Raw genomic sequence first — 21,683 nt, 5'->3', positions numbered from 1 at the left:
AGAAACAGAAGGAAAAAGGAGACTGACAATTCAAAATTTCACAAAGCTGGCTGATCTGGATTGCACTTTCAGAGCTTCTGAAAAACAACAACTAATTGCAATGGTGGGAATCAGAATGGTGCAGGTAGAACTTGCCAAGGAATATATTTTTTTCTCCCAAATGAAATACCAGTTAAATTTCACTTTACATCAGAACTGAAATTTCAAAAGACTTAAACTAGAAATATTATTCTGAAAAGGAACATTTGTATAAAAATGCAATGACTCATCTCAAAAGGATATTTTTCATTTCACACTGGCACATTAAAAAAAAGAAATTTTATTTTCAACTTCCCAGCTTGAAACTAAAATATTTAGTTTTGATTTTCACTATAAGAAAAATCACTAATTGAAATGTTCTGCAAGGCAAATGAAAGCAAAACTAACGTTGTCTAATGAGGAAACACTGTGTATAAAAACTTGGTCAGCTACAACTGCTTGCCTAAGTCTATTACAAACATCTCCTGTTTTTTCTAAGTTGCCACAAAAGTCCATAAATGTCTGACAATCCTGACAAGTAACAACCCCTGCAGTTCCAGTATTCAGCCTCTCATGAACTCCACCCGCACTCGTGTGTGCACCACAGAGCTGAAGTCTGGATGCATGTGTGATTTCTACATGTGCTACTCTTAATTCAAGAAAGGTCTTACAGTATGACATCCAAGTTCCTAGGAAAGCGAGTTTTTTCCCTCCCCAAAGCATTACATCGTTGGGTATCTCTGTGTGAAAATATTCACTGTCTCATGCTTCCCGCCGAACAAGAGATTTTCCCTACCTGTCCATTGAAAGCTGAGCCACCAGTGTTACATCGGTATTATCGGAAGCAGGCTCATATTCGTAATGTAGAAAATATAAATGAGTGCGATGGACAGTGAAGCGCTCTCGACGAAATTCATAGCATAAGTCATCCTCATCCAGCTCAGACAGCTGTTTCTGGAGCTGTAAGGAAAGAGTGGACAGAAAGGTAAGTTCCTTATAATTATTTTAGCAATGCAGAGGGAATGAGGAGGTTGGGAACTTGGAGCATGATGCAATGGGGAGTGGAAGTGGAACATACACAGTAGCAGGGTTTTCCCAAGCCTCACTCCTGCAAGTCACTGGACAAGAGATTATGAGCAAGAACCCTCTGTAGACAGACCATTGTATTATGGTCCATATATTGTATATACTATCTGTATCACATACTTTCAACATCCCGACTAGCAGTGAAACAGTGAACAAGCACAAGTTTAATAATCACCAAGTTTCAGAATTAATGCTCCAGCGTGGTACATAATGTCATTCCTCATTAGAAGCAGCGTTTCAAACTACTTGTAGACATACAGCTCCAGTAGACAAGACTTGTATGCTGGACTGAGCAATTCCTGTTCTGCTGCCTCTCTTGGAGAATAGCAACTACTGCTAGCAGCATGGACAGACAGCTGGAAAAGTAACATCTTTGATCATTATTCCACCTCTTGAGGTGGTCTCTGCACCCATTCAATTTTGCAATGAAATGCAGGGGTGCCAGAATTAAGCCTACACTTTTAATGTGATTTATGCTTCTGGGCACCTAGTTTGAGAAACCCAAGGGATGACAGATCGGCAGAGAACAGGTATTTTTTTGGCTCCCTTGGAAACCAAGCCCCTTCAAAGTCAAAATGAGCATCTCAAAGCAATCCAATCCTGAGTATCTTACACATGTAGCTTTAAGAGAATAAAAGTTTAGCTCTGGGGAAAAAAGGAAGAGAAAAACTGACCAAATATCTATGCAGCTGAGTAATTCCATCCCTGAACTATATTATTTTAAAGCCAAATATCTGGCTAGATGATCTAAAATGCATTCATTTAAAGGGAAAAATCAGTTACCTGCTGTAAAACCTACTGCAAAATGTAATGAAGATGAAAATTATATATGGTCTCAACATGTCAAATAGAGTTCTGTTTGTGTTGCTCTAAAATGTAGGTTATTAAGAAAAGTATCGTTTTTATATTTTATTTCTTAAAAGCATCCTGTAAGAATTGCATATTTATCAGTAAAAAAGAAAAATATTCATTTTATAGGTATTTTACAAATTTTGATAAAAATCACAGTGCACTTCGAAACTGTTTCATGCAACAAACAGGTGATTGAATTATAGACATCCATTTAGATTTAAAAATCTCTTCTTTTTGTCCTGTACAGAATGATTTAAAGTAATACTTTCACCATCTTCAAGAAAAAAAATGGAAAATGGAAGTGTTTCTTGTTCTAATACTGTGTTAAGAAGAAGAGCTGTTGTTCTTGCAACTATAAGCATAATGGTTGCCATCAACAATAATACTTACAGCTGAATGTTTTCCTGTGAAGGCTGATGGAATAATTCCTGGTATTTTCCAGTACATCACTCTATAATCTTCTTTTGAATAATAGAAATACCTCCTTTGATTTCAATGAGTTTTGGATCAGGTTCTCATTCTTCTGTGCCATTGTTCTGCACGGGTCTTAAAGCAACCCTCAAGAGAGACTGCTTTTAGAAAGATGAGAGTCCAAATCTTGACAAACCTTTACTCACGCAAAACTTCTATTGAAATCAAGATCTCTTTTGGTGGAATAGAAATCAGGAGTTCTTTTACGTATTCTTGGAGTTTCATCCATTCTGTTTTAAAAATCATCGTTCAGCTAAGTCTGCACTTTATTTTCCAAATCACATTCAAACAATATTTGAATTAAACCCAATATTTGCAACAATGACTAAAAAGAATATTGTATCTTCCTCTTTCTTCCTTGAAAAGAGACATTAGTATGCCCTTAACAGAATTATCAAGGAAGTGACTGAAATTTAAATGGTTAAAACAATAGCAAAGCACATTTCAGGGGTACCTTACTATCCTGCTGTACATACAAATGACCAGGCCAGAAGTCTATAATAGCACATCAGCTATTAACCAGGCAGTCACTGAATGATTATCAGATTACATTCGGGTTGCAAGCTAAGAGGGTATAAATACTTAATTATGAGTTACAGAATAACATTTGGGGCTAAATTATGGCTTTGTGCACTACAGAGTCCTAGACAGGGGAAAAGGAGGAGACAGGAGCAAAAGGAGGTTTCTTAAGGGCCCCAGTATTTCGATGGTGAAACTCACCAAGTCACAAAGTGGGTGATGGAGGGTGAAGGAGAGCAGCAAACATCAGAGGATCCCTACAGGATCCTACAGGGAAAGGATCTTTCCGCTCGTTCCCTCTCTTTCCCATGCTCTTCCCGCTGCATGTCTTAGGGTCAGGATTTTTTCTCTGTCCTGTCAGACTTTTTCTGAGCCTGCAGCTATGCTGATAGTCTGCAAGGTTCTCCTTGGCACTTCCCATGACTCACGCTTGCTACCGTACGTAGTGCTGGGACCCCAGAGAAGAGATGGGACAGCCGTGTCCATACCCCTTGGAGAGAGCAGTCCCCAGAAGGACCACGGGCACGGTGTGCTCTGACTGTCCCCCAGCCTCTGCCCCCAGCACCCTCCACTCGAGCGCAGGCAGGCTGCCGGGGAAAGCCCAAACACAAGCTGCCGGAGAGCCCTGGCTAATATGTGGGCATCACTTGGCAGGACCAGACACGCAGCTCCATCAGCACTTTGCAGGAATGCTCGTGCAATCCTTGCCTGCTCATACCATGTGCCTAAACTGCCTGGCAGCCTTAGGAACCGTACTCTGCAGGCTGTGCAAACCCAGCTTACTGAAGGTGTGCTCCTTCAGGTAGGACAACCAGCGCAGACAGGCTGTGGTTTGGCCTGTAGTGTTGTCACTGCACACGTGGCAAGCCGTCTGCATTTGGGATGGGCCTATCCTGGAATGGCGAGGCAACAGGCACTGTTGAGTATGTGATGATCCATATGAAAACTCATCTCCTCCTGAAAGCAACACTGGACACACTAGACATTCTGGATTTGGTCCAGCAAAACCTGTAAACTCACAGGCTATCTCACTGAAGCTAATGGTACGACGTGCACAAACCATCAGGACCAATGTGCTGGGTGCTGCACAGTTCTATGCAGTTTAAAAGCCCTTTTCCCTCTCTCACTTTCTGTGTTCCCCCCAATTCACATATACATTCAGATACCCATGCCTCAATGTAATTTACACATATAAAGGCTGCTTCCTCTTTACTATGAAGAGACACAATCTGTAAGTACATACTGCACACTGTCACTTGCCACTAACACACATACTTAAAATGAAGAATGTTAAAGATGCACAACATTCAAAAGACAGGGAATTGTCTAAGACAATCACATATATGTCCTTATGTATCTCCTTCCAAGTTAGCTCATATTATTTTTCAGTTACATCACATAAAATTTCTCCAATGATATAATCTTATCTCCAGCACGCATATTGCGTGGCTCCATTATTGACAGACAAAATACTTACAGCTTGGTTTAAGGTTTGTGCCCACATTATGCCTTCGTGAAAAGATGGGTTTATAATGGGAACGGCTGACACATCTATGCAAACAGATGGCATCCCCATTATGAAGCCCTCCATTATATTTATAACAATATGCCTAATATAACAAAGACTTCTCAACCTTAGAGTGACAACGTGTATTCTCATAAGCAAGTACCTGCTTAGCAGGAGATTCACTGTTTCTACAAGATTTTCAATATTAAGGCTACTTGCCAGTGAGCGTGTGGGAAATGTCCCCTCTAGGAAACACTCTCACAGTTGAAAAATGTATTCTTTTCAGACTGTGTACAGATGTTCTCTTAGGAAATACTGTAGTGGGAAAAACCAAGTGCTTTCATTAGCATTATGATGCTACTTGTTTCAGAAATAAAAATGGCAGCCATGACATGCATAATGCCAAAACAAAGAGAAAAATATATTAAAAAATATATGCTAAGTTACTTTTCTGGGCAACTAGCTATGGCAGGTGATCAGATTTCATCTCAGGAAAAGCAGTCTTTGAAGCCATGCTGGCCAGAGAGGTACAGGCCAGAAGGTATTCAACTCTACCGCAAATTGTCACAATTTAGCAGGTCTACTTGTCCGACATACATTTGTATGAGATGAGGTGGTGTTTTCCATCCATGTTATAGATGGCAGACCCATATGATACATGGCACATAACATACCTTTCCCCAGCAAACTAGTTAGTCTGCTCATAAATGTCTCTTCCTAAGGCTGTTCGCAAATTTGTGATTTGCTCTGGTTTTTTTTTTAACTTCTGTGTCACAGAAACAATTTACTTCCCACCAAGATCTACAGGATTTCATCTCAGTTGAGATCAACCCAAAATCCCGGATCAGAAATATTTTCTCAGGGATTAATGATATTTTAAAAAAAGCACCAACAAACAATATTTTGTGTCTAGAGGCTATTTAGATCTTGGGGAAGGGGATAAAAATCCTAATGTAAGCATCTCTCCCTCATCAAGTGTTTAAGGTGAGGTGAGATGACACTAGGCTTAAGTCACTCAGTATCATGTTAACAGGAACGGAGTAGCTTAGATGAAAACTTAACTTTCAGATCATCTTTCCTTCTCCCAGGTGTGCACAGTTATGATTCATAGCACAAAATCAACTCATCTTAGCCACTGAGATGAAAACTAACACCAGCCCAGGATGAAACTATAATCTGGTTATAAAATGCAGCAGTTTCATTTCCTCCCGTGTAGCTGTCCCAGTTCCCACCAGTAGGCAATTTGGATTGCAACATTTAGCACTTTCAAAATGCGTAAATTAACTGTTGCCTTTAGCATGGCATAAACAAAGCAGATGATGATGTAGGGAGGAAAAAGCATTCACTGAGTCTTGTTTGGGATGACCTACATAAAGTACTTCTGGCTTCTCCAATGATTAGTAATAAAAGCCAGACCAATCCCCCGTCAATTAAACCTTTATTCCTTCCACGCCATAAAATTTTGTACATTCGCTATGGGTCAAATTGAGCCTTCTGTGAAACAAAGCTGTGCTAAGGACAAAGAGGATAGTGTCTGATCAAGCCTACCTAGCAAGAGGAATTTTGCTGCAGCATGTAAAAAGTAGCTAATACTCCTGCTAAATGGAAGTAATGACTTATCTTGACTGCAAATAATCAACACAATTAAGAACCCAATTTTTAGGCATGCATAACATTTTAGACAGTTCTGTGTATGTGAAGTACAACTTCCCTTGATCTCAGCTGCAGAGGTCAGATCTTGGTAGTCCTCTGCACCTGCTTTCCCCAGGTCCCTGACAAACTTTCTTAGCCGAGTGTTCCCAGACCTCCCTTGCAGCGCAGTGCCTTGACATGTTGGTCTCCTTGCTTTTGTTTCCCCAGCCTGTTCCTAGCCCTGTTCCTTTTTGTCTGGCAAGTTCCTCAGTCTAAGTCAGTCCCAGCTCTGTTTCTAGTCCCATGGTCCCTATTCAAGTAGGCTGCCAACTCCCTATACCTACAGGGACCCATCAGTCCTTTCCTCTTCCTGCTCCAAACACTCTCTCTCCAGAACCTATGTCTCAACACTATCCTTTCTGCCTTTGATCTAGCTTTCATCCGTTTTATATGTGAATCTGGATTTTTTTCTCCTCCATACTGTCTGGACATCAGTGAGGGCAATGGATGTACCTCAGAACAGAGACCAAATAGGTTCCTGCTGTCAACTCTACTGGTCAGAACCTGGCGTGAAGCATTCAGAAGAAACAGTCACAGCAAACGCCAATCTTTGCCTAGGTCCCCTAACTGCAGCATGCTCAACTCCGCTATGTCACTGGGATATATATAATCTGGTTAGACGTATCCATGCAGATTCCCAAGAAAAGAGTCTCCAGAGATCTGAGCCTCCTTAAAGTCAAAGAAAAAAATACTGATGATGTGTAAACCATCGTTTTTCAGCATTATAATTTGCTGAAGTTTTCACCAAGTTGGCAAAAGACACATTCCTGGCCCAAAAGTCAATTCCTTATCTGAGATATGGAGTATTTCCATGAAGAGGCCTAGCTTTTCCCCATGTTTCACCTTAAAAAATGAGAGGAAAGAAGAAAAGAGGCATACCAGCATGACAAAACAAAATCTGGTCCACATCATTCCCCATCTAGCAATATTATAAGCAGTTGAAAGCAATACAAAGGCAACTTTCAGGCTACTAACAGAATGGGCTACCAGCTCAGCATTTAGTAACGATAACAATTATAATGATAAAACCAACACAGCTGGGGAAGTCAGGATTTCACCCCAAAACTGCTGTATACCATCTGTTACTACTAGAGAAAGACTACGTCATGACAAAATAGTAACTTTAAACCCCAGTCCTACAAATGATGCAGTACTCTGAAATTCTGCAGGAGCAAAAGGTACTCAAAGCATCGGTCTGACCGCAAGTTCAGCACCTTGATACTGACTTGGAAGCTCCCTTTGCATACTATTTTTAGACATTCAGAAGTTGCTAAATTTGTTAGTAGAGTTTTGTACTATGTGGTACATTGCTAGAATCTCCTGCTTTTCTAGTGGCTATTACAAGATGGCATGAACAGCCATTTGCTAATATTAAGAATCTCTGGTTTTGCACAAAAAAGTAAGTAAAAACACATTCAGTAAGTACACACTTGAGCAAGTGTTGTCAGGGAGAACCAGATTGTTTTACACTGTTTCTTTGTATTGTTGATTTGAAAATCTGAAAATAAAAATCTGCAGAAAGTATTTTCTTGTGTTTTCTGAAGGTCTTCTCTAATGGGAATCTACTGTCCTTTTCTGAGTGAAATCAGTGATAAACTTCCCATGGATCTTGCTCTGGGCTTTGGATCAGGACACAAGCTTCACTAATAGGGGACACCCCATTCAACCTTCAGATTTAATGCTTTGGCAGAAGTGCCCGGTGAGAAGCTGTCTGCAGGAAAGAAGTTTTATGAGAATGCTAAAAAGTTGAGTGTGTGCCTGGGTGCTAAAATCAGGCTTATAAAATCTATCTCAGAGCGTAACTATAGAGGTAGACTAGTACACAGAAGATCCTGTTGAAATATTTTAGGCTTTACAGTTGGCCCTTTAAAATGAAATGCTGGACATAATCATTAAAAGCCAATAGGAAACGTTCAAATTTGAGATTATTGTGAACTTCGCCTTTGTGGGTTTCCCTAAAACCTTCTGCCTTGCATGAAAATAAGAAAGAAGGGGTGAGAAGGAGGAAATAGCATGGAATAAGTAGGATGGAGTGACTAAGGATGTGCTCCAAAGGCCACTTGAGTCAATGGCAGTGCTGACAGGAGGATTTGGTTCATATTCTGAATTCCCCATCCAGAATCTGCACAAAAGGCAACGGGGTAACTGTAATACCAATTTGCAGAGAAGAGTCTGCTCTGTGTAATCTTATTTTAGTACATATTGAATGAAGGGGACTTACAGTACTGCTTTATGGCAAGGAGCATGTGGCAGGCTCCTGCCCACAGCCCATCCCTGCTACACACAGGGTCTTTCAGCTTGAATATTTCAAGGAAATGATGAAATATGTACGTAGACATACATATAAGTATTTTAACATAAACAGAAAGATTAACCTAGTCTGTATTTCTTTGCCTCCAATATTTCAGTTTCAGAGCCCTATTTGTTCTGTTCATTCCCATTTGTAATGCTTTGGAACCTAGTAACAGTGCTGTTTGGTGCAGCTGAAGATCAACAACTGACCAGATCAGGACTATGCGGTGTAAGATCCAAAGGCTGCCTTTAGACCTCTTAAAATTCAGTCTGTGGCATTATACTTCCTTAGCAAACATTAAAAACAGAAAAGTACTAATCCTTCCACATGAATATAGACACAAATATTTAAGCATACATGCACACACACACAGAAAAAGCGAGAGAGTTTAATGTAAGGTCTGATTATCTTTTAAACTAATGGCCCTTTACATACCTCTGGCACTGTAAAGAGCCCTTAAAAAGGGAAGAAACACAATTTACATTCATTTTAAGGCCATCTCAGTACTGATGAGAAGTGTAAAGGGGCCTTAGAGTAACAGAACCAGCCTAACGGTACCCACTGCCACACTTCCTTCTCATGTTTTACAGATATTTGCATTACAAATGAGATTCCTTAATTACAGGTTGCATTCTAAATAAAACATCATTACAAATATTAAACTGTAGAGAAGTGATGGCTGGCATATTGGAGCAAGACCTTATGGGTAGATTTTGATACAGCCGGAGTGTGACAGACTCGCACTACGCCACTGCTTCTTCCACAGCAGGGCTCAGTGCATTTAGTGCTTAAGTAATTTTCTCTGATTATAAAACGAGCAGAGCTATTCTAACATTTTGTCCACTGGTCTACAGCGCAGAGAAACGCAGGCAGCTGAGGAAGCACCTTTTACCCATATACAGTGTCTAACATAATAAAGCCCAGTTGTGTTTTGGGGCTGCTAGTCTCAATTCAGAGAAGAAAGGAAAAATAACAGCTATTAAGATAAATTAAATGCAACTCCTACATTACACATACTTGACTTTGCAGAAGTTATAGCCTTTCATGTAACATATATGCTTAGGAATCCTAATGGAGATGTATGGCTGCATCTTGTCAGACTAGAGGTCCGTCCAGCCCAGCATCCCGTCTCCAGCTGTGAGCTGGCTGCCTAGAGAGGAGTGTAAAAGCAGGGCACGTGTACAGCGATGCTTTCTCAGAACGCTCCCCTAGTCCTGAACTTGTGGTTCAAGGACTTTCTGCACCAAAGTTTATCAGCTCCTGATTGATTTTCTGTCCACGAAGAGTCGTTTTTTGAGCATATGTATATTTTTAGCAACTTCACCTCCCACCCAAAGCTTCATTACACTGTGGGTGAAATGGCTATCTTCGTTTTGAACCCACTACTTGCTATTTCCGCTTCATGGCCCCTAGTTTTTGTAGTGGGAGGAATGACAAACAGTGGCTCCCTGCTCACCTTACAAGATGCTCCGCTTCTGAAGATCATCCTGCAGGGGAATGTACTGCATTTTAATAGGACACCTGTGACACTGTATGTACTACAGCAGACAGAGACTGAGAGGAAGAGTGGTTTTCATGATAACCCTATTCTTAGGGTCTCGTAACGTCAAAGCTGAAACTTGCTTTTTGTATTCTACAATAAAAAGGACATAGTCAAGTTTAGAGGGGAGTTTACATCAAGAGTAACTAATAAAAAACAATGTCTTCTCCTAAGTGGCTACGCTTAAGCTATCCAAAGATAGATTTTTTTTCTATATCTGATTGTTTTGATAGAAGGCTGTTAACTTTTTGGTGTCTCTTGGCAAGTTAGGACTCATGTATTTTTGTATGTCTAGCTCATTCTTTTCCAGTATCTCCTTTTTTAAATTTATAAATGGAAGAATGAGTTACATTTCTTTTTCAGACACAAGCCATACCATATACCATATTGCGTTCTACTTGTCTTGAATAAGAAACAGGCTTGAACAGTTAGTCATTTCCAGTGTCTGTCAACTAGATACAAGTTCAGTAAAATGAGCCATTTTAAACTTTCAGGACTGCCATTTTCAGCAGCGAGAACTTGCGTTCACTGTGCCACTTGTCATCTGGAATAAATCTGTTTATTAAGGATTTATAGAGTTCTGGAAAATATAGCTACAAGTCTCTGACTGCATTCATGCTCTTTGAACCCACACAACATATTGTGAATTCAGTATAATTTTAACCTGCATTCTTAAAGTGTGACGAAGGTGTGCTTTGTCCTGTTGTCTTTTTTTTTTTAATGTCTCATTCCCCTTTTCTTTTCCTATCCTACCCTCTACTCCGTCTATTGTATCTTGATGTCTCTGACCGTCAGACTCCTAGTGGTCTTTTACCACATTCAGTTCACTTGATTGTCTAAAAGCCTCTCACTCTTGCAGAGGATTTTCTTTCTCCATGTGCTTTTGCTCTCACTGTGTGCTTGCTTTCTCTCTCTCATCCCTGCTTCAGTCCCTCCCAGTTAATGTTTATCTCCAGTTTCTCACCATTCCTCACTCCTTTCAGAAGACAGTGTGATGGTCAGATAAGTATCTGGGAAACCATGCCTTGGGCTAAAATACATCTATCCAGTCTCTGAGTGCTATAGGTAAAAAATCGGGAACGGGATCCCTTGTGGTCATTCCATCCACAGACTAAATGGAAACAGTACAAGCCTCAATGATGCTACTGATGGCCAATTACCTCTTAACTGCTAATGTGTACACGATACTGGCTTTGCTTTCTTGATTTTTATATAAAGAATGTTGTATATTTTAGATTTTTTTTCTTGAAGATAACATAAAATGTTACAGGTTCCTTTTTATTTCCTTTCAGACTATGTAGCCAAAATTAATATTTGTCTAGAAATCTCCAAAGACCACATTATAAACAAGGAGTTCATCTACATCTGTGTATAAACATTTCAGTTAACAGTTTTTTACATTGCAACTATATGTACTAAGGCACATACACACATAAGAGCATCTGCATGTAAACAACCCTGATTTCAATCATTTTCAAAGGATTTGCTTCCTCTGAAAGGTTCTGATTGCAAATTTTATGCAGATGATACACATAAATGCTGCTGTGTTTGGTTAGGGGCAGTGCAGGAAAAAAATGCACAGTCTCACAGCTTATGTGTACTTTGCGGTATTAATTCATTCTATAGTTTGCAGCACGGCAAAAAAATCGTAGACGTAAATACAGCAGTCTTGATATTTTCAGTTCTTCTTCATTATTTGTACATTAGTATCTACTAGCCAAAATTGATATCACCGTATGCTGAACAAACACACAGCAAGAAATAAGCCCTTCCTCTTGGAAGTTTTAGGTCTAAGGGTGAGGTCGGCAAAATTACCTAATGGAATTAAGAGCCTAAATCCTCATTTTCAGTTTGTGATCTTACCTTTATTGGGGATTTTTAAAATGCAGGGCAGCCAAAAAAAAGCAACAAAACCCAGGGGAAAGGCAGGATTAACACGACGGTTTTACAGGCAAGGAACCGAGGCACAGAGAGATTAAATGATTTGCACAGCATCACTCTGGGAATCTGAGCACTGACCTCAATTCTCCTGAGTCCCTCCACACTGCACTACCCACACCACCAACTCTCCAAGTCTTCTCGTAGCAAGTGCCTCGTACGAAACATGCGTTAAATCTTCAAGCCCTAGACATCCCACTTACATTTTCACTGTTAACGTCTGCCTCACTGGGGCAGCCAAAGAGCTCCCGTCTCAGCAAATTCCCATCATATTCCAGGAATGTCAAGTAGAGGTTGCGGAAAAATTCCACGTGCTTGTTTTTCACTCGCAGCTTCTTTGGCGAATTCCAGTGAATCACCTCCGAGGGAAAAAAAGAGAAAACACATCCTGCTGTTAGAATACAGATTTGCTTTATATGCTGTTTTTATGTGTGTTGAGTTCACTGCCCTCTTAAAAACTAACCCCCCCCGCCAAAACTAGAGACTTCCTTCTGTCTTCTTATCAGGATGGCTTCGTCACGTCTTTCACAAGTAACTGCATACTCTACAGGTGATGTGCTTTGAAACTCCTCCATAGGATAACCTGCACATTTGGGCTGGTCTGCTGCTCTAGTTTGTGACGCAGCGCCTCAGAAATGCTGCCGCAACTCTAATCCCAGACCTGATAGGTTATGGAATCTGTTGAAGAGATGGCTGGACGAGGGACACAGGGATGTAGGTATTAAACATTAATCTCAGATTTCCACATGACTATTTCAGCTAATGAAACTGATTCACTGTTTCAGGCCAGACAGACTCTTCTCTGGTCAGGTATTGAGAAGAAAAAGCTTGAAATTAATTCCTATACGCATTTATTGAATGTAATCTGACTTCCTTTTTGCCATTGCTTCATTTAAACAACACTGATCTCAGTTGTGTTACACAACACAGTGATGCAGTACAACGCTTCACCCTTTGAATGCCAATTTCTAGCAGGTATTTAGCCTCTGCTAATGGGAGATGACTCTCACACTGGCCTAGATTTAACTCTAATGCTGACATAAAGGGCCTGATTCTCATTTACATCAAGGCAACTTTACACTGCTGCCAGCGTGAATGAGAATGGGGCCGTAAGGAAAAACTAAAAATGACCCAAAAGTGGCTTGCAGGAATGATTCATTTTATAGAGGCTATATTTTAGGCATAACGAAAAAAACCCATCAAATGCTTTGTATTTAGTTTTATTCCTGTGGCTTCTAAAGAGATTTAAAAAAAAAGTCACCGTTGGGAATATTTCCAAGCTAGGAGTTCTGGAGCTTCTCTGAATCCATTAAGTTAATTGCGTGAAGGCACTGCGTCCCTCACACACAGCCACAGAGCTGCCACGCCAGCTGCCGCGCCGGTCGCGCGGTGAGCTTTGCTCCCAACATTGCATTTGTGGGAGGGAACACACAGAGCTGAAGCGCAGCACGTAGAACAGAAGCAGCCCAGAGCAGACCAACGCAGTTCCCTTGGTGCCAGCAACACAACTCCATGGGAGCAGGGAGCCCTCTGAAATCACGCTATCTGTTGCTGAAAGAGCAGACTGGAGGAGGAAAGAGCAGGACATAGCCTGAATTCTTCCTGTACTAACTTCAGCACACAACATAATCTCTCCTCTATTTATACTGCCTTAAAAGCTATGGCAGTCTCTTCTACATACTCGACACCACTGAAAGTATCTCCTGATAGGGAAAGCTTTATCCCTCCCTGGGATTTCACTGCTGAGGCAATTAGGATGTCAGAAAACCATACATGCAGTTACAGAAAAGCAACTGTAGGGAAAAAAGATCATTTCAGAAAGTGGCAATTCACTTTTTCCAGCTATAGGAAAACCTTAAATCAAGATCATGATGCATCTACACACTGTATAAATCTGGGAAATTATTTGCACAAAACCACTTGGTGTAGATATTTTTCCCAGGTAATGCTACATTCTTTGTTAGTTTTACGTTTGTTCATGTTTGGAAGCGTAGCTTAACTGTGCAGTAACATGTTCCTGCAACGTGTGCTGAAAATACAGAACACCACAGAAACAAAAGGAGCTTTAGGTAGGTTAGGACATAAACTTAATATGACAGATTTCCTCCACTGAAAAATGGATCTTCGAAATCTCCTTTCTTTGAAAAGAACTTGACATATTTCATCCACTGCATTTAACTGCAGCAAAAGGCATTAAATGCATGCAAAAAAATCTCAACGACTGAATCCTACCTCAGGGAAACAGGCACACGTAACAGAAGCATAGGGCTGAAGGAACCTAAAGGGCTGCTTAACAGTTCTACAGGGTACTTGCATGCATTTTTACAAGCAGGCGTAGAATGGAAGCTGCCTGCTGGTAACTTGCACTTATTTAAGGGTAGGTCAAAGAAAGCTGAGAAGCTGGCAAATGGGACAAAAAATACTTGCTAAGAAAAGTCTTCTACGTGATCTCCCTACTAGTCCTGCACTTCACGTGAGTCTCCCTTTGGATGTCTTCACGAGCATCCTATGGCCCTGCCGAGCACTCTGTCCACTCACCCTGGGCACCATGAGCACAGAAATGGCTAATGATGGCAAACTCAGCAACTGGTATGGGACAGGCTCCCCGGTGCTGCAGGAATTTCCCATCAACATACACTATGTCACATCACAGCCCAGTACTGGTGTTGATGCCTCTACCCAGTTGCGTGGGGGATGATGTCAAAGCCAGACAACTGCCGTTGTCAGCGTGGAGGCTCTTTGCTGCCGTCCTTCAAAACCTGTTGTGTGTGTAAAAGCTGGTAAGTGTCAAGGGCCTAGCTGGTGGTTCAGATCCGATCAGATTTGAAACATGTCAGGATGCTGCATGTGTACACATGTCAGGAGAGCCTGGAGTGAACTGAAGAAAGCTGAATGGAGCTGATGACTGTCCAGAAAAGTTGATTTTTTTAATCAAGAAAGACAGCACACGCCAATGCAGCTAAAGAACATCAAGGAACTATGCAACCATCTGGATGACCTGCGGTAGGAAAACCACAAAACAGGTCTAGCGAAAAAGCAGGCTGCTTTTCAAATGTAACATGATTAAATAAATATTATGTGATATATGCAAGCATAAAAAAGAACAGCAGGTTTCAAAAAGCAGTAAGACCCTTAACCATTGACATACAACACTACATCGAAAGACCATATTCTTTTTTTGCTGTCAGCCCACAAATTCACCTTCAGTTCTGACTGCAGCTGTCTGATTTGGTCTACTGCACCATCAGCCATAGCAGAAGTTGTACAGGCCAAGACATCCTTGCACAGGCTGTCCTGGGCATCAGTGGGGTACACGATGAGACAATGGTCTGCACAGATAAACCTATGGCCATTACATTAGGAATTTTATTGTGGGCAACAGTGAATTGATTGGAGAAAAAAATCAGAAAGCGACTACAGGGAAATCAGAAGGGAAAAAGAAAGTCAAACTTAGAATTCACTTTATTTGCAGACTAAGCAAGTGTTACGTTAACATTAAAAAGAGAAAGTGAATCTAGAAACTAAAAATCTTATTACTAAAATATCCCCTTTTCAAGACTGAAGAGCACCATAATACTGTGTTTATTTCTTTTTCTATTTTCCTTCCTAGTTTCTAAGCTATTCCAAACCTGTGTTGGCTTACAGAGGAAATTGCAGCTAGAACATATAAAATTCCAGTGCCGTTATCTAGGTGGATACCTCAGGAAGAGTGCTAGCCTTCAGGCTGTCCCATGGATCCTTCTCACTCTTTATCAAGGCCCCCTGAGAACTAAGAAAAATACACCCCTTAATCTTCATCTAGCAACTTAAGTACCGAAAGATCAGTTCCATACCTACTTAACTCTTGGTTTAGTTGTCATTATGCAACTTGGCACTATCTACATTTCTGTTAATACCATCCTAGTTGATCAGCAACCGTTATCACTCCCTGATTACGCTCAGCCAGCCTCCTGGAATACTTCCATACACTTGCGACCCAGTGAAACAGGCTAACTGTGACAATAGTTCCTATTTATTCACCAGGTTCTGACCCAAAGCACTCAAACAATGACACAGCTGGAGCCTCGTAGACTGGCAATAGGATGGTGAGACGAGATGGAAGGCAACAGAGGATGTCATATGCTGGTGGAGTGTAGGAGAGGGCTCTAAGGTCAGTGATCTGCATGGAAATACACTGAAAACAAAAATCCCAGCAAACCTCCTTAGGTTACCACCTGCATTGTCCTCTCTGGGGATATTAAATCATTCAAATCTGATGTTCAAACCACTAAACGATAAGCTTCAACACAACATTATTTCGATAGGCACCTTTATCCATATTCGCCCTGAAGCATCTTCTCTATCCAAAAGAAGTATTTGGCCAAACGTTTCCTTAACCACAATCTCTTTCATTTTTTACCCAAAGGCACATCTTGATAATTTCTCACTCTGCTTCAGCCCTTATGAAATCAGAGAATACAGGGTATCCTGATACCCTATCATGGTAGCCCATGAGCACTTCACAATTTAGCTAAATAAGTAAAACTGGTATTTTGTAGATGGGGAGCTTTCCTGCTTAAAAATTAGATGCCTTGTTTAGGCAACCAGACAGTTCCCACTGAAGTCAACAGGAGTTAAATGTTCAGCAAATCTGCACAGTAAAGCCACCTATATATGCCACTTTAATGCCATCTCAATAGGGTTTTTTTCAGGCACAGGTTATTGAAAAGTTTAAATATGCCCCAAGTCACACTGCAAACAAGCATCACACATGTAAATTATGCCTTGATTAGAGATGTCTGGAAACTTTATTTTTAAGCTGTGTTTTGTCAGAAATTAATGGTTTAATAAAAGAACCAATTTCCTCAGAAAGTATCAAATACTTCACAAAAAATGTCATCAGGGAGGTTTCAGAGTGGTATTTCCAAACTACGTAAGTGGAAGAGACTCACTTGGAGTAGCCAGCAACCCAGAGGTCCAGGCACTGCTTTTGGATGTGGGATTCAAATCTCTGTCCTGCCTGATCTGGTGCCCATGGTCCCAGGGATTACTTTACCCCCCAGCTTGCTGCTTATGCTGTAAGGCAGTAAGCTGACAGACTGTCCCTGTCTTGTATTTTTCACCAAAGTTCTCAGTTTTTCCTCAAAAGGATTTGCAGCTTTCCCTTCCACTCCTATTTAATGAGAGGCCTCCTGACTGAAAAAAAACCCCTAAAAACAACTCTGTAGAACCACAATGCAGGGTTTTGGCAGGGTGGAAGCATGTTACTGACTTGGATGTTCATTCATGGGAGGGGTCTATGTTTAACCTTCTTGAGCCCTTACACCTCCCAGTGTAGCTCTTCCTTGGTTGGCATTAAAAGACGCAAGGCAGCAGAATGCCAGAGCTGCTGCAGATCAGTGCTGAGGTGCTTGGACAGCATGGGGTGGCTCAGGGACTGGAATAGAAAAAGGTGCAATGGGTCATGTTTGAGGCAGATCTGAAATGATGTATTTGGGTTATGGACAAGAAGCTGTTTAAACTTTTGTAAGTAATCTCACAAAGTCGTTCTAGTGTGGAGGACATTCCCAGGGAAGACACAGTGAATCACATAACACAATTTCCGAATGGAAAATTTAGGAGGTTAATTATTTATCTACCTGCTAAGTTAGTATCAGCTGCATTCAAAACCAGTTTGAAAAGCCATCAACAGGACTTAAAGCATTTTCCTATTTTGGGGTGGGGGGTAAATTCTAATAATTTGATACATTCCCATTGAAGAGTCCAGCATCTGATTTTTGTGACTGAATTACCAGATTCTCTGTGTGTAAATAGCATCTGTATCCTTGACAACCAGACTTCTCTTCATGACTGACTCATTCAATGAGGTCATGATTCATTGTCAGAGGCATCACAATTCATTACCTTCTTTCATAGGATTTTTCTTGCCGTTTGGTTTGTGCCAAATCATAGTAAATGAGATTTCCTTACAGACAGGAACAAACTATTAACCAAAAAGGAAAGCAAACACAGGGCCCAACCCAGCAAAAGTAATGCACAAATGAGCCTCAGTTCCAGACAGATCCCCACAGGCTTCAAAGCTCAGCAAGGCATGGTCCTACAGCACACATTCTTGTCCATTGACATTGCAGGCTACTAGGGACCATGTGAGGAGCTGAGATAAGCAAGACAGACAGTGGATGCCTACACAGAATGACTACTAGCACTTCCACATCTTTTTGCCAGTCTTCAATAAGAGCTCCCGAGTGGTTCTCCAAGGTATAACAAATGCCGTGGAAAAACAAACACCTCTGGCCTTTGGAGAATGCAGTTGGCTCACTTGGCAAAAAGAATTAAAGGGCATCTGCTTCCTTTTATCCCATTCTTGTTTTCTGTAATTGTTCAAGACATCCTCGGCTGATGCAAAGAATCCTTAAAACAGGTGCCCTCAGGGTGGGGAAAGGAAGATTTCTCTAAGTAATTATTTACGTAAGTTTTGGTTCCATACAGCATGGACAGCAGAACAAAGCCCACAGGCTTCAATCTAGCTGTGTACAGTGTGGCCTCTAGCACCATACAGTATGACATAGGAGGTTAAGTAAGCATTTGGGCAAATAAAAATGAGGAAGTAGTCCTATTTTGATGTTGCTTTAGATGCCTACAAAATTAGTGGTCACTAACTTGGTTGTGAATATTTCTGCTCTCCTTACGCCTTTTCTGAAAGGTCCCCACATGCAAGTCCTCCCAAATTTGTATATGCTGCTCAGCTGGAGCAAGAAAGTAGAGTTCAGCGGTAGTCAAACGTCTGACCCTCTCTAACATGAGACAGTACCAAAACAAAAGAAAAAAAATTAATAAAATGGATAGAGATGCAACTTAATGAGGACTATGAAGAGAAAAAAGTGATTATAGTCCTCCTCAGGCAATATGAAATATGCAGGTGCTCCATAGGCCTACAAAAAGTATGCTGGTCATCCTGTGTTTGCATGAATGTGAACAAAGCAGCAAAGAAATGTGTATATATATACATACACACACGCACACCTGAACGGCAGCCAGCCCTGGGGGGTCTACGTTTATTTAACACGATGTTGTGTGTAAGAGATGACAACTCCTCAAGTCCCATGGATTCTGAGGCCAGATGGAATCAAATCAGTGCTGTTTCAGCCTGACGGGAGGAACGTGTTCTGATTTGACTGAGGAATACTTGACTGGGCTTGGAATTTAAATCTCTCCCTGCATTTCCTTCTTTCCTATGCTATCCTTCTTAATCCTCCAGTACCAACTTCACAATCTGTCTTTCTCTCCTTCTTACCCTGGAGGTTTCTCTTACTTCGTTTCTTATTCCAGTCTTACCATGAAATATGGGATGTGCCAAATATGTTGTGTCATACCATTTATATTAAATGCCATGGAACTGACTAACTTTGGTAATTTTAAGAGTATATTTTCTAACTTGGGCTAACGACATTTATTGCTTTTTTGAGAGGACCACACATCAAACCAGCCGGTTTCTTTTCAGAACTAGAATTTTGCTAATTTTCATAATGCAAATTCACAACTTTAATTGGTTTATTTTTTTTTTTAGATTGTATTAAGAATTTTAACAGGGACAGTTCTTTAACTGCTGAATATGGGAAGAGCTTTAGTGAAACCAGGGGGCTTATGTGCACTAGATAAGGCTCTGGCCCCTCTTTCAAAGTGAAGAATTTCAGCCCCAATTCAGTATTTAGGAGATAATTTTAGCAGCGTGAGTAAGTCCAGTTCAGCTGAAGAAATTGCTTATGTGTCTGTACCCCTTGTAGAGTTAAATACCTCAGACCAGAAAGCCAGTGGAGGATATTATGCATCTTAGACCTCATTACCTATGCTGTAATGTGGCTGACAGGGTGATATGATATACGGTAATAAGTAACCATGCCTAAGTTATACTTGCAAACATAAATTTGTTAATTGACAATGAAGAAAGGATTAAATTTATTTTTAAGATACTTCTAGTAAATGCTTACTTGTAGGTGTTAAATATGAGCGAGATGTCCCACACCTCACGGGGATTAGTCAGTACATTCATCAGAGCTGAAAGAGTGATTTGCCTGATTAGTTGTCAGATGACTACTCTGAGGTGAGCTAAATCAGTCTTCAAAACCACTCGTGGGGAGCACAATTCAGTTGCCTAAATAGAGATGTATAGCAACACTGAAAGCACCTGAGGGTTACCCTGTCTGCCCATCAGCTGCCTTGCCAAAAGGCTATGGTCTCCTGTAGGTCTGTGTTGTATCTGCCAGCCCCATACTGAGAGTATCTATGGTGACTCAAACTGTGTTTAGACAATTGAACCAAGCCCTAGATCCTCATTTACTAGCTTCAATATCTTTTTCTCATGTAAATGTATGTGTCTTAACCTTGTGCTGAATCCAATCTATCTCAGCAGATTATATGAATTAAAGTCAGCCTCTAATTCACAGAAAAATACTGTGATATCTTCCAGGTAGGAAGTGTATTTTTCTAAAATTCATCTTTTAGAAAACATTTTCCCTGCTACTATATCTCTCCTTTTGTTTCAGACCTTGCAGTTGCTGTCATACATGATTCTCAACATGAGCACAGAACTAAAATCTCTACCAGCACTTTGTTACAAGGCATAAAACCATGATTTTAAGTCCCTGCATTGATCCTGCCCTACAAACATCTATCATAAAACACAGTGATCGGTACACTGACCAGTATACTGATCTAACTCTAAAAGCTGTCTTCCATGGACCACACCTGAATAGTTGGCTGTGAACACTTTATGTATGAAATCAAGTGATACTGGCCAACTTTGACAGGTCAGTTAACCCATGTAGTAGAACTTCTGTCTTTTGGGAAGTGCAGCTTTTGAAATCAGTGTGTTGAGGGTGACTGATTTTCTATATTCATCCAGTATCTGGTGTTCATAACAAACCTGCTGTTACTCTACAAATTCTTACAAGGGAAAATTTGGTTAAGATTTAGGAAATATATGGTACCATTAGGGTGGTTAAACTCTGGAACAGGGGGCCAGGGAGGTTGTGGAATCTCAGTCTTTGGAGACTTGACACTCAACTGCACAAGGTGCTGAGCAACTTGATCTAAATTTTTTTTTGAGTGGGGTTTGAATGGTCTCCAGAGGTCCCTTGCAACCTCTTCTATGGTTTTGTGTTGTTCTTTTTTTTTTTTAATTTTGTTTACTAAAGCATTCTCAAAACATAAATTAAATATATGAACCTTAACTGAATTTTAAAATGAATTGCAAAAAAATACATAATATTTACTGTGTTCTGATGCCACTGGTCTGTTCTGACGGAAGCTACTGCTGTTTAGCCAGCCAGCCTTATTCTAAACCTTGTAGAAGCTCAATCAGCTTCAATTCTGAACTCTCTGCATCCTACATTTGAGTTTGGCCTTTCAAAATGACCACAGCACAATTGATGTTAATTTACCCACATCTGTTCAAATCCATCCTGCTTTTACATGCTACTTGACAATAGTGAAAAATGTGCTATTAAACTGATACTATAGCTTCATTTTATTACATTAATAGGTTTCTACTCAGCCTTTTTTTCCAGAGCAAATCCTGGGAAAATGAGTGGCAATGTGGCTGTGTTAAGTGTATGCAAAGGCTAAATATGAAGTGTGCAAGGTCTTTAAATTTTGGCTAATGTATTTCTAGCTAGAGTCTATTCAGCCCTCTTTGTGAATTTCACTCTACTAAATGATGTTGATGAAAGAGTTACAAACTTGTCCGGTCCAAAAACCCCCAGGTTTTGTATTCTTTGGCTAGGAAGAGC

General features: G+C 40.6%; 1 protein-coding gene across 3 annotated transcripts in view; it reads right to left on the bottom strand.

The window, feature by feature from the left end:
- LARGE1 (LARGE xylosyl- and glucuronyltransferase 1) overlaps nucleotides 1–21,683 on the bottom strand; it is a gene marked incomplete at both ends in the record, with an annotated part of 196,395 nt that overhangs the window by 19,809 nt on the left and 154,903 nt on the right. For 2 of the 3 annotated variants that reach the window (XM_082014020.1, XM_082014021.1), the window contains 2 exons: nucleotides 815–978; nucleotides 12,120–12,275. In XM_082014020.1, the coding sequence (XP_081870146.1) occupies nucleotides 815–978; nucleotides 12,120–12,275 (320 nt within the window). The remainder of the gene's footprint in view (nucleotides 1–814; nucleotides 979–12,119; nucleotides 12,276–21,683) is intronic. The other variant, XM_082014022.1, reaches the window with a different exon arrangement.

The sequence above is a fragment of the Phaethon aethereus genome, assembly GCF_964289735.1.
Source record: "Phaethon aethereus genome assembly, chromosome: 1".
NCBI lineage: Eukaryota > Metazoa > Chordata > Aves > Phaethontiformes > Phaethontidae > Phaethon > Phaethon aethereus.
Note: the sequence above shows the minus strand (reverse complement) of the source record. Positions and strands in the feature narration are given on the sequence as shown.